Here is a 23,762-nt window from a genome sequence, read left to right on the forward strand (position 1 = left end):
AAACGCCCGTTTGGGCATAATATAAAATCTAAAAGCTTTCAGATTCTTAAAAAACTTTTTATTACATTAAAAAAAATTCTTAAAATAATAAATACATCGCAAGAATCTGAAACGTGATTGGGATATAAAGTGAATTTCGAAACTAATAGCAACTTCAGTGCTAAAAATTTACTACAGCATTAACGAGAAACCCAATATAGTATGTAAAGTGTTTCCAAAGTTCTAGGAATCGAGTTGTAGTTCAATCCTAGAACTTACAAGCAACGCTATCGATCAGACAGAAGTGCTGGCATGTTTATGCAGCTGTCTCGTTCGATATTGTTTTAGTCCAATTCAGTTGTTTGACTGATACGGGTGCATTTTTGTAGCACCGTTTTTTGCAATCATGTAAGATGCGAAGAGCAATTTCTTTTTGTGGGAAGAGGGTGTGAAATATTCAGAAAAAATTTTCAGCGTCTGAAAGAAGTATTCTGTTTCTATATTTGAAAAAATCTTTACGGGCTATTCGATTTAAAAGTTTAATCATGCCATGAACAGGTGAGTTGAGGAAACAGTAAAAACTTCTTTGATGGTAGCTTCAAAAGTTAGCTTTCCTTTGTGAAATTTCCTTTGTGTTCATCTAAATTGGGATTATGTTGAAAAATTGTATTATAATATTGATGGAAACAGATGAAATAAAAAAATATATCTCAATTTCTACAATTTTGAAAAAATTACATTGTAGTTTGTTCCCACATGAAAAGCCATGCAAGCAATTTAAATAAATTGATGAGGTATTTTCTCCTTTCTTTGCTTTCGTAGCGTAAAGCTCGCATAATCGGGTGAGATTCCCAGTGAGAGCATTGCATATTTTTTATGATTACGGCATCGATAAAAAAACCAAATGACTCTACACATTTTTGTGAAATTTTACTTTACTCATTAAAAAATACACTCTACAATTATTTGCTCATTTAAAAATACACTCTACAATTATTTACTCATTTAAAAATACACTCTATAATTATTTGCTCATTTAAAAATACACTCTACAATTATTTACTCATTTAAAAATACACTCTACAATTATTTACTCATTTAAAAATACACTCTACAATTATTTGCTCATTTAAAAATACACTCTACAATTATTTGCTCATTTAAAAATACACTCTACAATTATTTACTCATTTAAAAATACGCTCTACATTATCTGAAAGTAGAATATTGAATCTATGAATAACTGCAATTACTTTATTTTCCAATATTTAAAAAATGGAAAAGCTATAATATACAAATTAAATTTTAATGAATATGCTATGTAATTAGGCATGTAATACTTTTATATATAAATATATAAATACTTACGGATTTGAACTGTGGCACAAAAATTTAGAAAAAACATTTTGAAATTAATATTTGATCTCGAAAGCAAGATTCCATTTAATTACCTAATTATTTTAAATTCGCTTTGCTGAGTTTGTACTTGCTGATTTTCGCTTTGCTGATTTTGTACTTTTGCTCATTTTGTACTCAGAAGTTTTAATACCTTGCATTTTACAATCTTTTTAAATTTTGGAATAGGATGACTTTTCTTCGAAAAACGCAAAAAACACGTCCTTCAATTCACAGCTTGTTTACATGAGACATTTTGAAAGAAGAATAAATTTAAATGTAGAAGACGATGTTTCTCTTTTGAAATAGTAAGCCATAGCCATAAATTCTTTCCCACTTTTGTTTATGGAGGAAGGGCGGTCATGGGCATGTGTGGGAGCTTCCCTGAGAACGTTACCTGCCAGCCCATATCGTCGATAATCACATCGGTCTTCTTGGGGTAGCAGCAGTTTAAGATCGGACCGGTGTGTAACACAAGTTATTATGTCTGTGGTTCGGCCACTTGTGTAAGACATGCCCGGCAAGTTAATCCAGTGGAACAATGATCAGCTCATGCTGAATCGGGCATTATTCTACTGAAATAACGTGGTGACACTCTGAATAGCCTCAATGGAACCGACATCCTTCCCTAACCGGCCGCCTCACCTGATCTCTCTTCCTTCGACCATGTGCAGGCTGCCATCAGAAGTGTGATGCACAAGTGGCACCACAGGCGAATACCTTAGAGGAACTGAGAGCTTCAGAGGACTCACCTTGGCAAAGAGTATCTCAGGAGATCACCTTAATAGTGCGATAGACAGTAGGCCTTATCGTTCAGAAGCCTGTATAGCCCGTGGAGATCACATTAGATTCTGAATAAGCAGTTTAATTTTTCCTATTTTTGTTTCTTTCACATCACTACACATTTCTTCGTGGTGTTGCAATTCCACTTTTGACGAGTGACTCTTATTTCAATTTAATGTAACTGCGAAAAGCAGTATTAAGAATTTGACTTGAACCAAATTATTTACAGACATATTTACTTGAGTATCATAGTTACCATCCGAATATATCAATGCATTTCTGTTGCTGAAAGACAGTCTAACAATACTATTTGTTATTTCCAAAATATTTCTGTCCAGAAATATATTTTGAAAATTTGTCCATATTCCATTCAGAATCTTACCCAACAGCAAGTGAGTGGCAAAGTAGCTGAACACTAGCAGTTCGATCAGGATTCGATTCCAAGCAAATCGACCGGCTGCATGGGCGCTCGGTAATTTTCCTCTTTTGTAACGCTAACACAAGCTAATTTCCCTTATAAACTTCTCCGTAAATGCCTCTCTTCCCTTAGACAAATAGCCCTAGCGTGCTTTGTCATAATCAAATTAACCAAACGAAACCCATCTACTCGTAGAATCATACACGGGTCTACCAGCGGCAAGCGGTAAAGTCGCTGAACACTGGTAGTTCGGTCCGAGGTTCGCAAACCGCGAACGGGCTGGCTGCATGGGCGTTTTCTCCATGTGTAACGTGTATACGAGCCAGCTTCCCTTAGAAAGTTCTCCACGAAGGTATCCCTCCCCTTAGGCAGATAGCCCTAACGTGCTTTGCTATACTTAAATAAATCAAACCTAGAATCATACACAACCACACTGTTAGTGAAATTTTTACTTGCGTTCTTTATTTTCTTAACTGTTATTAACAATATTATGAATTAAAATGTTCTTAAATAGATCTGAATATTTTACGATACGAAATTTTAAAGAATGTTTTATTATTACAAATAATTCCTATAACAAACAAGGCTTACTAACAAAATAATTGTAATAAAGAAGATGATTTCCTAACCCATAACATTTATAGAATGATTTGGAGAAATAATTGGAAAAAAAAAATTATATGTTTTGGAATGAAAATTTCTGGCAGCAACTTATTGTTTGAAATGAGAAATATTGTCTGCTACTTTGAATTTATTCTTCTTTTAAAATGTTACATGTAGATAAGATGCTGATATAAAGATCCGTTTTTGCGCTTACTGAAGAAAAATATTCCTGTTCCGTAATTCCAAAATGTTACATGTAGATAAGATGCTGATATAAAGATCCGTTTTTGCGCTTACTGAAGAAAAATATTCCTGTTCCGTAATTCCAAAATGTTACGAAATGCACGTTATTAAAATTTCTAGATTCAGAATAAGCTACATTATTAATAAGAAAAGAAAAAAGTCAATCATTACTCTAACATGGAAAGAGACACCAAATGAATACCCGAAAATAGTACGTGCTATTTCTAATGGTTCTAAAATTAAATCATTGGTAATAAAAGAAAATCCACCGGACCAGAAATTAATTGCAGTCTTTAAATACATCTGTAACAGCAATAAATAGAATAATAAATTAAGACTGACGACTTAAAAAAGTTAAAAAACATAATTTTTACTACCTTTTGGCATGTGGCTCAGCGTAGAACAATTCATAGTACCCTAAATGAAAACTATTTAGCAGGATGCGAGTGTATATGGGAATATATGGTTATCTTTGTTGAAGTATGACTTTAAATGACTGCAACAAAAAATGGTCTATTTATTATCGAAAACGAAGAGAAAAGAAATGCACAATACTAATTACGTCAGTGCAAAGTAAGTTTCAGCAAGAGGTTTATGACTGTCAAAGGATTCTCTAACAATGGAAAATTAAAAATGAGAAGAGTAGAAATAATATTAAAATAAACTCAAATCACTATCAAGAGAAAGATTTTATGTCCGATATTTACAGAAGAAAGTCCATTTCTTTATCCCAGTGTCTTTCAAGGAATGAAATTTCAATAAGACAAAGCAACAAATCATACCTCGAAAAGTACCACTGCATTCCTTTAAAAATGGAGAATGATACAGATAATGCATGTATACACATTTTCAAGGTATTTCTTAATTCACCTACGGACTACTGTGAATCTGGTTTTTTGAAAAGTGCTCCTTCTAAGCACTAACCCTTAACGCGAGTGATGGCCTCCGGAAAGTAGTGGAACAGGAATAGAAGTCTATGCTCCTGGAAATCTATGAAAAGCCTTTCTGTCATGGAACTCACGATGTGAACTTATAATTTTGAAATAAGACTGACAAATTGACACTTAGAACAAGTCTTTTACCAATTAAAACAATAAAAAATATCCCTTCAGTCGTTCAAAAAAGTGTAAACATCTTGTGTACTGGGAATGAAAGTTTAAGCCCATAAAAATATACACAGTGTTAAAAATTAAGAAATATTTCCTTTGTAAAATATTTAATATATTGATATTATATTCTATTTTAATCATCTTTGTGTGTGTTTGTGATTATAGCAAAGCCTCGAGGGCTATCTGCCTAAGAGGAGGGATGCCTTCGTGGAAGACTTCCTAAGGAAAACCGGCTCGTATACACGTTACACATTGGGAAAAGCACGAAAACGCCCGTAATAATCTTTGAAAAGAATGCTACGTAAATAACGTATCTTGCAATACAAACTACTTTGTTATAATAAAGTATCTTGCAACACAAGATACTTTGTTTAAGTAAGTATATACTGTTACTTTGCTTTATGTAAGGAACATGCTGTTATTGTTCTCGTTTAGAATAATAACATAACATTTTAAATGTTACTTTTAATTTGATATTTAAGCCCGGTGTTTATTTTTAAAGCCTGTTTCGTAATAAAATTACACATCTTAAGTAATATTTTGCTTTATTATTTATTACTTTGCTTTATTATTATTACAACTATTTTTATGACACAAGTAATTTAAATACAAATTAAAACTGAGATAAAGAAAGAAATTTGATATACAAACCTTTATTGCCTGTTACGGAAAAAAAAATTCAATAAGGAGTCTGTTTCACAATTTTTTTATAATATAAATCTCTCAGCAAACGCTTGTGCAAAAAGTATAATGATATTTTCTTGGGGGAAATACATAAATTCAAGCTTGAAAGACTAAAAAAAAGTGCTTTTTGATTACTCTACTTCCTAAAATTCTCAAGCACTGTCTTAAACATTTCTCGTGAAATTCATTTTGAGTTAGACGCTCTCGTGTGATAAATACAGCTTGGTTTTATAAAGTGCGCAAAAAATGCGTTCACGCAATACAGTGATTTCTTAAGATTTGTGCTAGTTTCAAGGAAAAGCAAATCATTCGTAAAAGCAGGGTAAAATTACTTTCTGATGCATTTCTTAGAGGAAACAAAATCTAGCGTCAGTTTTCGTACCTTTTATAAAACATTTCATAAAAAATATAAAGAAACAATTTTTAAGTAATTAAAAGTTTTAATACTGATCGATTTTATGATTAGGAAATTTTAAGTTTCATGTATTAATTCTTTTACATCAAGCTTCTGCTTCCTTAAAAAATAAGGAAATTTTAGAGACATAGTTTTTAAATAATTAAAAGATTTAGCACTAACAAATTCTGTAATTATTTTAAATTTATTATTTTTTAGAATTTTTAAACACTTAAAAAATAGATGTTTAGTGCTTTAAGTATGCAAATTTGCCCTTCTTGAAAAATAAAATAGATGCAATTTCCCTCCTTGAAAGAGGCCCACCAGCGGCCGAGCGGTAAAGTCGCTGAACACTGGTAGTTCAGTTCGAGGTTCGAATCCCGCGAACGGGCTGGCTACATGGGTGTTTTCTTGGTTTTCCCTATGTGTAACGTGTATACGAGCCAGTTTTTTCTCTTCGTTTCAGATAATAATAGATATTTTTAGCCCATAGGTTCGTTATTCCAGAAAGCCGATTAGCCTCGAAAGAGCAGTTTGCATCGGTTCGCTATAAATGTCCGTTTCACTTTTCAGATTGTTGCCACCAAATATTATCGCCCTGTATTATATTTAAAGAAATTAAATATGAAGTAGCTGCAGGAATTTTGACATGTTACTCGTACTGTGAAAAAACAAAAGCCATCAAATTTTGAATAACGTGGACCTCCACTCGAATATGGGTATCTGGAAGCTCGAATATGGAATTTAGAGTTTTTTGTTGCTTATTTTATATTTTGTAAAACTTTAATGAATATTTGATTAGCAAACTATTTTAAAGCGAGTAATGACGACACTATTCGGAAAAGGGCCCACCAGCGGCCGAGCGGTAAAGTCGCTGAACACTGGTAGTTCGGTCCGAGGTTCGAATCCGCGAACGGGCTGGATGCATGGGCGAATTCGCGGTTTTCCCCATGTGTAACGTGTATACGAGCCAGTTTCCCTTAGAAAGCCCTCTACGAAGGCATCCCTCCCCTTAGGCAGATAGCCCTCGAGGCTTTGCCATAATCACACACACACACTATTCGGAAAAAAAATTCCCTCTAACGCTCGAGACTGTCCATCGGAAATTATAAAGATATGCTGTTTTTAAATATTTTCGGCTCAAAGGGACATTAACTGAAATGGTGTAAATGAAAAAAAAATTACCCTTTAGGCGCAATATAAAATCTGAAAGCTTTCAGAGTTTTTTCTTTTTCAGTTATTTAGGTAAATCCATACTTTAACAAGGGTGAATATGTATTTCCATATATATCCTAAAAACAGTTTTCATGCAGGATTCTGAGAGTTGTTCTGAGTTGCTTACACAAATGCTGCTTTTTATACCATCATAACTGTCTGGTAATTTCTCTCATGTTATTTTTTACCTTACTATGAGTTGAATACTGTGGGTCCGTTTCATTAAATTCTACATGTAACCTTTTGAGTAATCATCATTTCTGTGAATTTTCCTTACTTAATGGTTACTAGTGTATATATATACTCACATTCTTATGCGAGTAACGTGTCAGATATTTGTTTACATTGGAAATTCTTAATAGTATGCTGTATTAAGTCAGTTAGGGTCCAAATTTCAATGTCTTCTTGCGCATTGGGACCAAGAGTTAATTTTAAATGATTGCGCACTGAAATTTTGTCTTTTTGCTCGTGAGCCTAATTGCTTGTTTTGGTGTAACTTTTCTAATCTTAATTACAAAATTTGTTTTTCTTTAACTGCATTTGGTATTTTAGGTTTTTCTATAAGTTTTATATATTTTTGCGATGCCGCGAAGTGAGAAAGGAATTCATTGAATAAGAAATCTACCTCTAATGAAATTCGAGGAAATAAATTTAAATGAAGGTCAGCAGAAAATGTGCATAATTTGATACGCCGTACAAGGAAATCATGTGGTGGCTACATCAGATTTTTTACTTAAGTCTTAAAATGAACAAAAGGCAATTCTTGTGCTACAGACTGACATCCGCAACTTTCGGGTTTTTAAGTTAGTATTAGATAGCCTAGTTTGACACTACACACACAATAGATTATTTAAGCTGGCTCAAGATAATTATCGCTGCGTATTTCAAACGTCGGATAGTATTTTGTGAAAGCCGGAATAGCTTCTGCACAGCTGGAGGTAATATAACGCAGAGCTGCTAGAAACACTAACTAGGGTTAAATACGCAATAATTAATTTGCTTTCTGAAGAGGAGCTGCGGAAAGAAGTTGTTAAAGTAAGATTCAAATGATAATATAGTACAACTTGTTTATAATGATCCCTGATTTAACGAGAACCCAGATCTAACCAGGACATCCGAAATACTTGGTTGGTAAGTCTATGGAAGCATAACTCGTTTTCAACGCGCAAACACCGCTTACAGCAAGCAATAGTTTTGTGATTCATTTGACTTCCACCGCTCCAGCTCCGCTAAGTCTTTCTTGGAAAAATTTCCTTAATATTCCGAAATCACCCAAAAGTTAGTGATGAGTCATAAATCCTGCAAACATCTGACAACGACTTTTTTTGTTTTTTATCCCGAGGAGCGACCAGAATTGTATATTTACCACCGAATTCTACAATTGTTATCGAGCCTATGGACCAAGGAATCATTAGAAGTTTCAGAACAAACTTTCGTAAACACTTGAATTTTATGCTTCTCGATAGAAAAAAAAGGAATAACCTTAAATGCTAATGTAATCGTACCCGAAGCGATAGATTTGAGGAACGATGCACGGGAAAGAGTTACATCAACATGCATAATCAATTGCAATCCGTAAGCCTGGATTGCACATTTCTCAAGAGCACAAATCACTGAGGAAGAAGAAGAACTAGACGTTTTGGAAAGTTTGGACGAGTAGAGAAGAATTTGAAAATTATGTATCTGTTGAATTCAATATTTTCACTTCCAAGATATCTACTCCTGAGGATATCGTAGCTGAAATTCAAGCTAAAGCATATGAAAAAATAATGAAAGCGACGATGACAAAGACGGATATAAAGAATTTTAAACTGAACCGCCTTCAAGATACTCGATAGCTTTCTGAGTTCTGAGAAAAACTTCAAACTTTATTCGAAAGCAGGAGTGCAAATGACGATGTTTTTCATGTTAAGAAGTGTTTTCCGAAGAATAATAACATAAGAAAGAGATAATAAGGCAGTTCAAAACAAGTTAACTTCTTTCGTGCTATACAGAAATAAAAAAAAATAAATAAAATATATATAATAATATACTAAGTATGAAGAAATTTTTATATACTTTTAACGAACCCTTTTTTTAAGAGCACTCAGTTATAACGAGCAAATATCGCTGTCAATTTCGTTATAAGCGAGTTTTGATTGTAACTGGTTAACTAACACGAAATCTAACAAAGTTAATGCCTTTTACTAAAAGCGAAATTTCCTTATTGTATACTATGCATGTACACATTATTTTCATTGTAAAATTTGCAGCCATAAAAAGTGTTTTAATTGCTTTGTTGAAAAAAGAAAGACTTTTATTCGCTACTATCTCTCGAAAACGTTAATTGTATTATATAATAAAGAAACTACATGTCCTAATTTTGATTCGCCAGTTACGTGTCAGCTTAAATTTTTCCGAATTTCTTATTTAATACACTGTAGTTGAGAGAAAGAATATAGCGCGATGTACCGAAAATTCTCCATTCCTAAATTAATAATATCACATGTAAAGCAATATCGCATACAGTATGATTTATTATCACTTATTAATGTTGATTATGTCTTACCATGCCATACTCATCAATTAATTTTCAGAGAATTTATGTATTTTGGATGAATATTCTCTTTTACATAGAGGTTGGTATTATCTGTAATTTCACGTATCCGTTGTATAACCTGAAACTATTTATCTGCTGATACTGTAGTAATATTGCATATTCATATGAAACAAAGAACGCTAGAAAATTTATTAAAAGCACCAAGGAAAAGGTAGGACGATTAAAAAAATGCAATAATTTTAATTATAAGGGTACAAATTAGCTGCAAATTTCGAAAGCCGTGTAGCCTTTATTACATTTATGTATAAGATTAAATATTGGATTGGTAAGAAAGTAATTCCGGTTTGCACAAATAGATAGCGAGCGCTATGGTCGTTTTGTTATTTTTCTGATAGTATTATAATTTTTTTCTTTTGAAATTTGGTAATAGATTACCATAGAAGATAGGTTGCCATAGAAGCAAATTCCTGTGAATGTTTCTTTACAACTCTTAGTTGATGGTCAATTTTAACGCGGGTGCAAAATAAATGTTTTCAACATATTTCTTTTTTATTTTCATAAAAGGTAAGGAAAAAGCTGACACTTACTAAAAGATATGTGAAGTTTATGCTGATGATTGTTTAGCAGAATGCATGTGTCAAAACTGGTCTAAAAAATCGTTCTAACGATTTTTCACTTGAAGAATGATAGCGTTCTAGTCGATTTTCTGAAGTTGATGATGACAAAATTAAAGCAATAATTGATTCGAACCGGTATATAAGTGTGCGAGTGATTGCAAAAAGGTTAACTATGTCACACAAGAAATGAAATTCCTATAAGATGCTTAAGACTTCTTAAAAAGCTCGATATTCGAGTTCCGCATGAAGTTAAAGAAATTCACTTAACACAACAAATCAATATTTCCGATACAATAAAATTAGATTGCATTTCAAACGTAATGCAATCGACCTTTTTTTGCAGGGAGTCATCCGATGAAAAATGGATTGTCTGTAATAACATTAATCGAGAAAGATCATGATCCAAGAATGATGAATCAGCACAAATTATATCGAAAGCTAAATCGCAGCAGAAAATGCTCATGCCGTGAATTTGATGGGATAATAAAGATGTTGTGTATTTTCAGCTGTTTTCGAGCAACAAAATGATAAACTCAGATGTTTTATGCAAACCACCTATGAAACTGGAGGAAATAATAAAACAGAAAAAGCCAGAATTGGCAAATCACAAAAAGGAATCGTATTCCACCATGAGAGTGCAAGGCCTCACACAACTTTAGCAAAAGTACAAAATTATTGGAGCTTAGTTGGGGAGTGATGTCACATCCCCTATATAACTCCGACCTTTCATCATGGGACTATCATTTATTTCGAAGTTTACAAAACTTTTATATGGTAAAAATTTCAATAATAACAATAACTTGTAATCGCACTTAATTTAGTTTTTGCTGATAAAGACAAGAAGTTCTATGACCGCGAAATGATGAAATTAAGAAGGTTATTAGGATGTCATCGAAATGACAGGAAGATACATGATTGATTGAAGCAAATTTTTTGTATAGAAATAGTTAAGTTTAATTCACACTAAAAATCAAAATGACTTTTTTGATAATTCGTTTAATTATATACGATCCGCTAATCTGTAGCTGATAATATATCATAAAAATTCTCTATATTAAATCAAAAGTTATGTATCATTTAATGCTTTTTAAAAATTTTAGTAATTAATTTTTTGTGTCTTAATAGCTGTCTCATTTTTATATTTTACAGCACCGAATATTAATATTTTAGTTAGCATCGAATTTTAATGTGTTAATTCGACTTTTAGAAACGTTATCCAAATGTCTTTCACAGTAATGAAAGAGAAATACACGTAGATAAGCAAACATTATTTTTAAAATTACGTATTTAAACTTCCAATAAAAGAATTAAGTCTGAATTTAACATTAAGCTTAGGTTAGAGCTATGAAACTGTGTTATTTTATTTTACAAACAAGCAATTAATTATTAGTAATCAAAAGCAACCTACTAACAATTAAATTAAAAAGAGTTTAACAGAGTTTCCTAGTTGAGCAAATAAAAATATGCGATACATCAGTTGAGGTAAAAGAAATTTTCAGCGTTAAGTACATGTAAATTTCATTAGAAATTACCGACGAAAAGAAAAGGCGTCGATTCATCGTCGAGTAGAAAAGTAATTTTTGCATCATGAACAACAGATACAAGAACGCAATTTCCGTTTTTAGTAGTTTACATAATAAGTTTCGTACTGCAGTAAAGTCAGAGAAAATATTTAAAAGAACACTTTTTTGTTTTATAGTTGCCGAAATGCTTTTATAAATGAAAAATTCATAAGCAATTACACGTTAACCTATTTATGCTTAAAGTAAAGCTTTTTTCGGCTGCAAAATCAAACTCGTAAGTAATCCTAAAAATGCTCTGTGTGAATTGTAAGTTTAATGACAAATTTACAGCCTCCTATTAAATATTTAAATATCTCTAAGTAGGCATACAATAGGTTTTTTTAAGTTTTAAACAGTAAATAACTGTTCCTAAAGTAAAATTTCTTTTTATAATAAATTAAAATTCAGAAAGTCAATGCGAAGTTTTGTTTTCTATTCTTATTGCTTTACCATCATTTCTAACAAACTAATAGCAATAATTTGTAACATTTTAGTACCAACAACTGAAAAATTTTATTAATTTTATTATTGGTTGCTTCTAATATGTTTTTATTAGTATTTATCACTTTTTTGAGACAAACTTCAGAATTCGGCACTGAAATTGCGTATACATCAATAAAATATAATGAAAATATAATCGTAATTACAAAACTTTTATGACTACTATATTATTATGATATTATTGTGCATATTTAAATGCTATTTCGTTCGTAGTAATACTTAGAGTTGGATCGAACTGGAAAATATTATTATAGTAAGATACACTGTAATAATATCTTTCAGTCCGAGCTCTCTGCCTAAGGAGAAGGCATTTTAAGGTAAAAGTGTCCAACAACGGCTGTGCGGGTAAGGGCACTGAGTACTAGAATTTCGACCCAGGATTAAATCCTGCAAACAGGTTGCATGGATGTTTACGCGATTTTCCCCGTATAACTTGAAAATGAACACCTTCCTTCAGAACTTTTGCAGTAAGGCTCTTTGTATAAGGAAGGAGTAATGTGGACGACGTTCAAAAGAAAATTGCTTAATCCCCATATGGAAAACGTGAATACAAATCAATTCTTCTTAGGAAATTTTCCAGGAAGACATCCCTTTCTCGTGTAGATAGCCTCAGTGATAACTGAAATGTAATAAATTTTTTGTCCTAACTGAAATATAATAGATCCAAAATTATAAAAAAGTAACCTAACTTATATTAACAGTACACATAGAGAAAATCGCAGAAACGACTAGTCAGTATTTTATCCCTTCTTCCGATATTTGAAGTCGGGTCGAATTACTAGCATTTACTTTTAAATCGATGCAAATATTATTGAAAAACAGCAGTAATTATGAAACATTATAAGCCAATCCATTATAATGGAAATATATTGTAAATCAATAAATATATAAAATTATTACGAGACACAAATAGTTTTTGACTGGGGATTGCAATGCTTTGAAAATATTTAAAGGATCAGGAAATAAAATTTTCTGAATATTTTTTACCGAATTCTAGCGTGCGAACAATGACAGGTTCTGATGGTGGTCCAGCTCCTCTACCATTATAAGCCTGTACTATAATGCTATAATCTGTAAGAGGTGATAGATCCACAACAACAAAATAAGGACTTCTCGTATTTGACACATTGACAGCCTTGAAATTATATGGCTCGGATTTGCTGTGAGATTTATAACCGACGTAATATCCATCTATACTGTCTGGCTCATCATCATTGGGTATCTAAAACAAAAAATAATAATTTTACTTTTTCGCTTAGAGACAATCTTATTAAAACTTATGAAAAAAATGTAAATATGAATTCACTAACCATTTGTAAAATGATACGGTCATAAATATTTGTATGCGTCACAATACAACATATGTTAATATATTAGTAATAATAATATTTATACAATTAGTGTATATATCTATAGATATTTACACGTAAAGCAATTACATTTAATTTAATAACTAAGTTGAAAACTAATTAATAACTCCAATAATTAATAATTAATCGCAAATGCAGTATTAATTAAATGGTAATAATTATTACAAAAATACTACTAAGATTTGATACTTTCCAAAACAATAAGAACTAATAAAAGCATAAATCAGTGAATTAGTAAACTGTGATTAAACGTAGAAAATACCTAAATTCAATTTAATTCAAAAATAATTGCAAGTGTCAAGTTGGTAAGATGGAAGGAATAGGGTAAAAATTAAAAACTAATGAGCTAAAATTTTTAAAATGGAATTTATTTGTCATGTTTCCGTTTGTTTTTGTTAAATCCGTAATGGTGTACATATACATATAGCCCATACGTCTTAAGAGATAATAATTAAATTAGAATTTGTTAGTAATTCTTGTTTGTAATCCATACATGTATATATAGCATATACATCTCAAGAGGTAATAATTAAATCAGAATATAGTATTAACACTTGTTTATTATATATATATATATATATATATATATATATATATGTATATGATAAAATGTAGCCAAAAATGTTAATTTCATTTTTCATTTTGGGTTTTGGTCCCTATTTCTTGCAGTTTCCCATCGTTTATTATTATTATTATTTTTATTATTTTTGCATGTGGTTATTCCGAAATGAATACGTGATGAATTTTAAACTTATTTTTCATTTTATTGTGCGTTATTACCACCACTTTTTGTTCCGATCAGCACGCAACTATATTAGATTTTGAATTGCTTTATTTTAGTATTTTTTTTTCATTTCTATAGGAATAACATAGATTATCATTAAACCTGAAGAACCCTTAATTGAAGATTTCTCTTAATTACATTTAAAAGATATCTACCGCAAAATGTAAATATGTCTGTTTTTGCTCAGACCTGTTTGCATCATTTATATCACTGCTATGTGCCTGCCTAAAGTATAACATACCTTTCAAGAAAGTCTGAATTAAGTTTAAATCAACAAAGCTTTTAAATATTGCTGATTGGTTCGAAAAAAATGAGATTTGCCATGATTATGTCATGGAAATAAGTCAAATTTGTTAGTCAAAGTGTCATAAATGAAAACATACTACTGGCCATTAAAATGTCTACGCCAGGAAAAATACCAAAGAGTTGAATCCTATTTATTATTGTACATATGCAATATAACGAGAGGAAGATATGACTAAATTTGCAGTTGGCGTTTTGGAACTACCACCTCTGGCAATAATAAAGCCTGTAATTCTGATAAGCATCAAATTGAACTGATTTTAGATGACAGATATGGGTACTTTATACTATACAGCTTCATCTCTGTGCCAGAATACCTTAATCGTAGAGGCTGATTAGTAATGGTGCGCCAGTCTTTCAGTAACCAGACATTCTCAATGGTTAAGAGAATTTAAGAACATGATAGCCAGGACAACAATCGACGCTCTCATTCCGAGAAAGGTCAGAATATCACGAGCAACGTGCGATCGTGCACTATGCTGTTGAATGAGGGCATAAGGGCCGTCAAGGGCCTTTACACATCAGAAACGTAACGGCGGTTGTCCACATTATGTAAGCTATGCTAAAAAAGGAGACCAGGATGTAGTATACCCAGTGGTATCCCCTACCAGTACAGTGGGTGCAGGGTCCGTATGACGATGACGAAATACAAGTTGTCAACATTCTCGTTCTCCTCTGCCTATCGACACACGGATATGATCGATTACATTTACCGCAATCTATTTAAGGTTGCAGAACAAGGCGCGCCTATTAATTAATCCCCATTTCAGACACGGCTTGTTGTGCTCAGAAGGCTCAACACATAACGCGGTCGCCGTGCCAGCCTACTCGAAAAGCCGAAGCCACCTGCCTTTCAGAACAGCACTAAATGCCCCTTGCGGCATCAGAAACCGGGCCCATATATTGGGACCACAGAGTCGTTGCTCTCATAGTATAATATTAAGCCAGTGTATGCAACCCCACGGGATCTACATGATTCTTTCCGTCATGCTACTGTACATAGAACTGGTACCTTTCTGAAAAGACGACATGGTACTATTCTTGTGTCCAATGTCGTCTGTCGTTGCACCACTGCACGTGTGCCTGTCTCAAGGAAAGTCACAATGATGGTCGTCGTGGTTACAGTCCCGCGGTGCTGCAAACGTCTTCGCACTGTCCGGCAAGCCGTATAGATAAGCCTCTCTATGCTGTAGTGTTCGGTAAACTACAACAATGATCCCCATGTTGACGATCTGCGCAGCTGTAAACGTCGTCTCACTGTGAGTGCAGACAATTGTCGTCCTTGACTGGGCTACGTTCTTGACTGAGTATACAGGATGTGGTTCTACAATCCCGCAAGGCTGAGAGGACAGCATATCTATCCTCTTAGACATTAGTAACTCGGGATCACTGAGTTCCGGCATGGTGTTCGGTATGGCCCTTCTGTACTTATTGATTCCATATTCGGCTGACAGTCATGCCATTCCAACCAACACCAATGTAAGGGAACGATAAATAGCAGTCTTGATAAGCTCCTTTCTGCTACAATCGAATTTCGGCACGTGATAGTGGGAGTGATAGTGGGATATATACACATATCTGTGATCTTCTCCTTACACGAGGCATAACTCGTTCTTTACACAAAACATCAACTTTCAAATGCGGTTTCCTAATGAGAAACCTAGTGTAAAATCTTCTGTATTTATACGCAATGTGTAAGATGGATTTACTCATACCGGCTTAATGCTCATGCATTGGAATGCTAATCATTTGTATATTCCAGAATTTAGTAGCTTTAACGCAAATTTGACGTGTATTGCATGTAGTCTTTATGAAGTAGCAATTTTTAGTAGTTTACTTCATTCTAAGGAAGAAATGCGCGGCTTATTGTAAGGAGCTTTGCTGTTTTGAAGTATGGAAGGACATTCTGCGGAGGTACTTGTAACTGAAAAATAAATAAATAATTAAACCCATTTTTTTCGCTTTAAAAACGTTATCCCAATTAGCCTAACTGAGTTATCCCAACTGAAAGGAGATCCAACAAAAAGCATGCATGAGTGAGCACAATGACTGGTTGGTTAATTTCTTTAGCGCAAACAAAATTTACTTACATGATCAAACAAAATAGAAAAACATCTGCTAATGGCTAAAGTAATATAATATCCTACACATTTAAAAGCGAAATTTGATTAAAGTATGTATTTTTTTCCTTAACGCAACTTCACTTATTCAGCTATTACATGGGGCTTTCATGCGAAGTAAGAAGGTTGCCTATAAAAAATCATTCCAAGAATTGGCATATGTAATGAATTAACATATTGATTCAATCACAACACTACTTTTAGTGGCAATATCATACATTATAACTATATAACTGAATTCTTCAATAAAGTTATGAAAAATAGTGAATTTGTTGAATTTAGCAAATGCACAAGCAGTAGCGCTTAATGCAATTCATGAATTGCAATAATACTCTATTGCAATTCGTGAATTCACACTGTGTACCGAAATAAATGATAAAAGTTTTAAATTTTATTGCTGAATTTGAAAATTAAGAGAATGCTGAAAATTCCATAAAAGATCCTAAAACAAATGAAGAATGGTGCAAAATGTATGTTAGCAGATCTTTAGAGAAAATTCAGGCATGCAAAAGAAATCAAGAAACCTTTTCCTGAACATCGGTGTCCAGAGTGATATAGTAGAACTCAGATCACGAAGGACTCACTTTACAAACAATACCGTTTGTGAATAAATTATTTGAATAAAAAAAAGCTTCGGAATACGAATGTTCTCAAATTACGGACACTCAGGTCAGCAACATAATTTTCCTAGGTGTTTTAAGGTAATCTTTGGAAAATATTTAATACTCAGAATTTGCCAAAAACATCATTTTAATATTTTCAATGGTTTATCAAAGCCTAGCATTTGACTCTCAGGTTCATGAATTCGAGCTGGTGTGTTCAGATTGAGGGGTTACAGGCAGATATTTTGAGAGCTAACGATACTTTTTTTTTTTTTTTTTGTAATTATGATAGCGAGTCTTTTGGAAAAACCATGGGCTAGGAAGTTAACAATGAAGAACTGAAGAAGTTACTAGAGGACTATAAAACTAAGGTCAACAGGGAAGAACTATAAAAATTTCAGAAACTGTAACAAAACTGCGATTATGGAACGCAATGTATTCTGAAGAAAAGGAACAAAAATATTATTCTAGCTCTCTGTGTAGTGTAAAACCTAGTGTAAATGAGAGAAGATTCAGGGATTTAAACCTAGCGAAATGGGAGAAGATTCAGGGTTTTCGCGAGATGATATAATTCTAATAATCCAATAGCAAGCTACAATTTAAGCAATTTCAATGATAATGGTCTCACATTAGAAACATTTTAAAACGTAGTCAAAAACTAATCACATTGAACAAATTTTAACTGAAACAGAGAATCAGTGAGTCTAAGGCAGAGTAGAAAGGCACTTAGAGGCAAAGAAAAGGAAAGCTGCTTCTATGGAAGGGAATTTGATGCTCAAACGGTAAGATATCTTCTTCTGCATTTTCCGCTTATGTCGTCCACTCTTTTTCTTACAGGAACAGCAAAATTAAATTAAGTTTCCTCTTGTTTTATCTGTTTAATATTGTGTTTATCTTTTCTGTTTCGTAATTACTGATTTATACTGGTTTTAGGTTTTGAACGTGATCACAGTGTACTGTTGTAACATTTAAATAAGCCATCATATATGGTCCAGAAAAGAAATAATCCATTTTACATGAATTCCCATGAAGAAAATTGTTTCGGTTGACAAACGGCCTTTAGGGAAGAATAAATTCGGGAAGAAATTTTAAAGCTAATATGAATGTTGAGTGAAAAATGTGTTTGAAATGAAAGCAAAAAATAACTGACTATTAAAGTTGTCTGTTTTTATTTCTTTATCTGTATTTTTAAAACTCATTCAGTATAAATTTACTAACGAATGATTCTTTTATTTTATTAATAAATTGAGCCACGTTTGGCGTCATAGCAAATCAACAACCTTATGTTTGGCGTACATTTTAGTGAAGCCTTTATTGATTTCGAGGGCAAACAGGTGCAGGTGTCTCTTCATCAGGAACAACAAAGGGAAAGCCACAGTTGTATTTATACCCAAAATGAGTAATGCGAACGCGAAATAGCGCCAATGCCGAGAGAAATAGCAGTAAAAATTGAAAATTTAAGCTAATAAAATTTTAAAAACGTTAGGAAGGATTGGTTGGAATTAAAGACATTAACTAAACAACATAAATCTTTGTGTTATGAAAAGCTTCATGAAAATACAGTTCGCGAATGGAAGAAACTTTCTGGATAATTTTTGCAAATCCCAGAATCAAAATTATTATAAAATTTGCAACTATGATTAGCTTTCGAAAATGCTAGTTATTATTTCTGTCGCTACTATTTTGTTCGCTTTGTTTCTTTGATCCTGATGAAGAGGGAACTGTACCTGGTTTCGCTCGAAACTGAGAGTTTTGATAACAAAGGCCAAATACAAGGTGATTGCTTTGCTAATTTTCTGTCTTATTTTGTATGTTCCTGTTTTGCCTTGATCATATCACTATTATACATGCAAAATATGCAATATCACTTGCTAAGTAATACATAATCATACGCAATATAACTTGCTAAGTAATACATAATCATACGCAATATAACTTGCTAAGTAATACATAATCATACGCAATATTACTTGCTAAGTAATACATAATCATACGCAATATCACTTGCTAAGTAATACATAATCATACGCAATATCACTTGCTAAGTAATACATAATCATACGCAAAATCACTTGCTAAGTAATACATAATCATACGCAATATCACTTGCTAAGTAATACATAATCATACGCAATATCACTTGCTAAGTAATACATAATCATACGCAATATCACTTGCTAAGTAATACATAATCATACGCAATATCACTTGCTAAGTAATACATATTCATACGCAATATCACTTGCTAAGTAATACATAATCATACGCAATATCACTTGCTAAGTAATACATAATCATACGCAAAATCACTTGCTAAGTAATACATAATCATACGCAATATCACTTGCTAAGTAATACATAATCATACGCAATATCACTTGCTAAGTAATACATAATCATACGCACTATCACTTGCTAAGTAATACATAATCATACGCAATATCACTTGCTAAGTAATACATAATCATACGCACTATCACTTGCTAAGTAATACATAATCATACGCAATATCACTTGCTAAGTAATACATAATCATACGCAATATCACTTGCTAAGTAATACATATTCATACGCAATATCACTTGCTAAGTAATACATAATCATACGCAATATCACTTGCTAAGTAATACATAATCATACGCAATATCACTTGCTAAGTAATACATAATCATACGCAATATCACTTGCTAAGTAATACATAATCATACGCAATATCACTTGCTAAGTAATACATATTCATACGCAATATCACTTGTTAAGTAATACATAATCATACGCAATATCACTTGCTAAGTAATACATAATCATACGCAATATCACTTGCTAAGTAATACATAATCATACGCAATATCACTTGCTAAGTAATACATAATCATACGCAATATCACTTGCTAAGTAATACATAATCATACGCACTATCACTTGCTAAGTAATACATAATCATACGCAATATCACTTGCTAAGTAATACATAATCATACGCACTATCACTTGCTAAGTAATACATAATCATACGCACTATCACTTGCTAAGTAATACATAATCATACGCAATATCACTTGCTAAGTAATACATAATCATACGCACTATCACTCGCTAAGTAATACATAATCATACGCACTATCACTTGCTAAGTAATACATAATCATACGCAATATCACTTGCTAAGTAATACATATTCATACGCAATATCACTTGCTAAGTAATACATAATCATAGGCAATATATTCTTTTAGTTAGCTATCTGTCAGAAAAGTATTTCTGAAGACGACACATGCTCCTTAAGGGGCAAAACACCTGATCTCAAGATTGGGTACTATTCCGTTTTGAGGACTGTAAAAAATCGCCAAACTATTGTTGATGCCAGTGTTACAAAAAATAATTGTGGCAACCCTAAAGCAATAAAGCAAGTATAATAGTAAATAACTTATTGAAGATTATTGTTTTAATTTAGATGAAAGGTTAATTTCATATAATACTTTTTATTATTATAATTTATATAAAAAAGGCTAGACATAACTGAATGGAAGCATAAGAGTAAATAACTATTTCAAATCATTATTATAATTTATATAAAAAAAAGCTAAACATAACTGAATGGATTTCTGCCGTGCTATTTCGCTACCGAGTTATCGCTAAAGCATAATTTCATCTCGTTGGTTATTCAAACATAATTTTCTATAATGAATGATACCTTTTCTTTGAAAAAATTCTCGGTAATGTGCAGAATCGCCCACTTATTTGTTTGGAGCATTTTACAAGGGCAAAAAAACAATTGGATTTTTGTCAATTTTCTTTTACTTTTTAAGTGAAAATAGGCCGATGTGTACGTAGATAAAGTCAAGGGTGTGCGCAGTGCCATTTTTGTCCAATTCTGGGAATTTTTTTTTTTTAAGTGAAAATAGGTCGATGTGTACATGGATTGCAGACTTTTCGTCATGGGAAATTCCCAAATTGTTTAACCCATAGGATATCAAAAAAGGATTTAAAAATTAAACTAGTATTTCAATGGTGTCTTAAGAAATATAGAACTATCTAAACTTACGCAATTTGAAATCAGCGCGTACGCTAGATTTGGCACGCTGTTAAATGGGCGCGTTTGCTAGATTTGGCGTTTTTACGCATTCCTTTTCGCTGCAATTTTTTACGGTCCTCAAAACGAAATAGTACCCAAGATTGTCCTTCATTGAGAAGTTTAAGTGTCTAATCTTATTATGATAAAGTATACACTGTTTAATTTCTGCTTGTTTCAATGATAACGATTTACTCAATAGTACGTACAGAATATTTCGAAGCAAGGAAACTGAAGAAATCCGCAATATTTTCGCCGGAGTTTGAATTCCGCACTTCCCAAATACATGTCGAGCGTGCTTCTAGTTGCACCACAAAAACATGCGGAAAGGAGGGAGAAAATATCCCATATACAGAAAGCAGAACTTGTGCTTACAAATTTAGCCAACCATTTGCGGCGAGATAACGTAAAGTAGGGGTAAGTCAAATGCAAAATTTAAATTCAAATAAATTAGTAGCCAAAGGCTACACAAACAGGTTAACGCGAAGTTGGCTCAGAAGTAACCGGAGTGGAATTCCACTAACAGCAATTATAGTGCATGGCCGAAGACAAGAATTTTTTATCTAACATAGCAACCCAGTAATGTACTACGAGGTATCTTTCAATCTAAAAGTCTTATCTTAAATACAAGGTAACTAAATTTGCATCCTGGAGGGAAAATGGAAAGGAAGAAGTGAGAATACATATCCCAAACACAAAATAACTGATTATAAATAATTTATAAAAATTCAGTTTGCTCAGGAATTATAATCAGTTACAACTGATTATAACTTATTATGATTCCTTTGTATAAATTAATACAAAGGAACTTCATAAGTATAATAAATAATTCGTAAAAATTTAGGAGCGGAAAATAATTTAGCTTTATTCATTAAAAACAGTGACTCGTTAAGGATAGCTACATTGACTTTAATTAATTCAGTCTTCAATAAATATTTGTGAAATCTCCAACCGCTTTATTTTAAGCTAAAATGTGAGAATTTCATTTCACTTTTACTTTGAATAAAAAAAGACTTGCAACATGATATAAGATATTTCTTATTTATATTGATGTTTGTTTTTAGAAGGGTTTAAATAATTTAATTTGCAAATGAACAGTTGTCTCTTTTCATGCATAAGTAAATAAATTATTAAAGAACAAACTATTATTATATCTTCTTCGCTTTTCGGAAAAATGGTTGATATTTTATCTACTTCAAATTACATGAAAACTCTGTTAAATTTCATGCGATGAATTTTATTAAAAATGAAACAATATATATTTAGAAATGAATTTAAGATCGTCTAGACATTCTGAAATCGCTCTGTTTTGTATTAGTCTTAACTTAAATTATTTGAGCACAATCCTTTGGAAACAGTACATGATTTGCTCTTTTCTCACAAATCTTTCTCGTGTTTAAATATGCACTGAAATTGCCTTAAAGATATTTGCGAGTAATTTTTTATCAAACTACGAAGGAGTGTTTAAGGCTTAGATAAAAAAATGCATTTCAAATATGTAATCGCAACTGCTGCCATTAAAAATGTACTTTATGAATATTAAATTCCATAAAATAAAATCCTTGAACAGGGATTTCCTTAGAATATTGAAACAAAAATATGCTATCTTTTCTCTGACTAATTTTAATGTTGTAATTGATACTAATGTATTTCATAGACGCATTTAAACAAGATTAGATTTTGAAGGAAATGTGATATCCTTCTGTTTGAAGCAATAATTAATTATGCACTAAAATAAGATTCTGAAATTACAGCGCTTAGACAAGATTAATTTTTTAGAAAATTAATTAAATTCATTCAGTCTTCTGAAATGAGATATTTTCTTAAAAATATTTCTTACGTATTTTTAAAAATAATTATTTTAGAACTAAAAATTAAGGCATATATTTTAATCGTTAGTATTTTATTTAATTTTTGAAGCGTCTCTTTTATAGTAAAAGTAACAAAAGTGCTTTATAATACACATTGAACTGCTTTTAACTGTAAATTCATTCAGGGATTTGAAATGAGATATTTTCTAAAAAATACTTCATATGTAGGCATAAAAACCATTATTTTAGAAATAAAAATGAAGTTATTAACCCAAAGAGGCGTTAGCTCAAAAGAAATATTTTTCTCAAAACGGAATTTTGTGTTAAATCACTATAAAAGCCTGAATCAATTTTTATACTGTTGCCACCAAACATTATCGCCCTGTATTATATTTAGAGAAATTAAATAACAAATAATTTTCATGAATGTATACATGTTTTTCGCATTGTGCAAAAACAACGGTATCTCTAGAGCCATCAAATTTTCAATAACGTTGTGCTCCACCCGAATAAGGACGCCTGGAAATCCGAATTTTGAATTTCGAATTTGTTTTATTGCGTATTACATATTTTGTGAACCATTAATGAATTTTTGATAAACAAAATCAACGATTTCAAAGCGAGCAATGGCAACACTGTACAGAAAAAAAAAAAAAAAA

The 23,762-nt window shown here is 32.0% G+C and overlaps 1 protein-coding gene across 1 annotated transcript in view; it reads right to left on the bottom strand.

The window, feature by feature from the left end:
- LOC118182361 (cell adhesion molecule Dscam1-like) overlaps positions 1-23,762 on the bottom strand; it is a 993,488-nt gene that overhangs the window by 178,244 nt on the left and 791,482 nt on the right. The window contains exon 17 of the mRNA XM_085806697.1: positions 13,030-13,264. Within this exon, the coding sequence (XP_085662823.1) occupies positions 13,030-13,264 (235 nt within the window). The remainder of the gene's footprint in view (positions 1-13,029; positions 13,265-23,762) is intronic.

This window comes from Stegodyphus dumicola, chromosome 12 (genome assembly GCF_044657685.1).
Source record: "Stegodyphus dumicola isolate Sdum_Otavi_A_Nest chromosome 12, ASM4465768v1".
NCBI lineage: Eukaryota > Metazoa > Arthropoda > Arachnida > Araneae > Eresidae > Stegodyphus > Stegodyphus dumicola.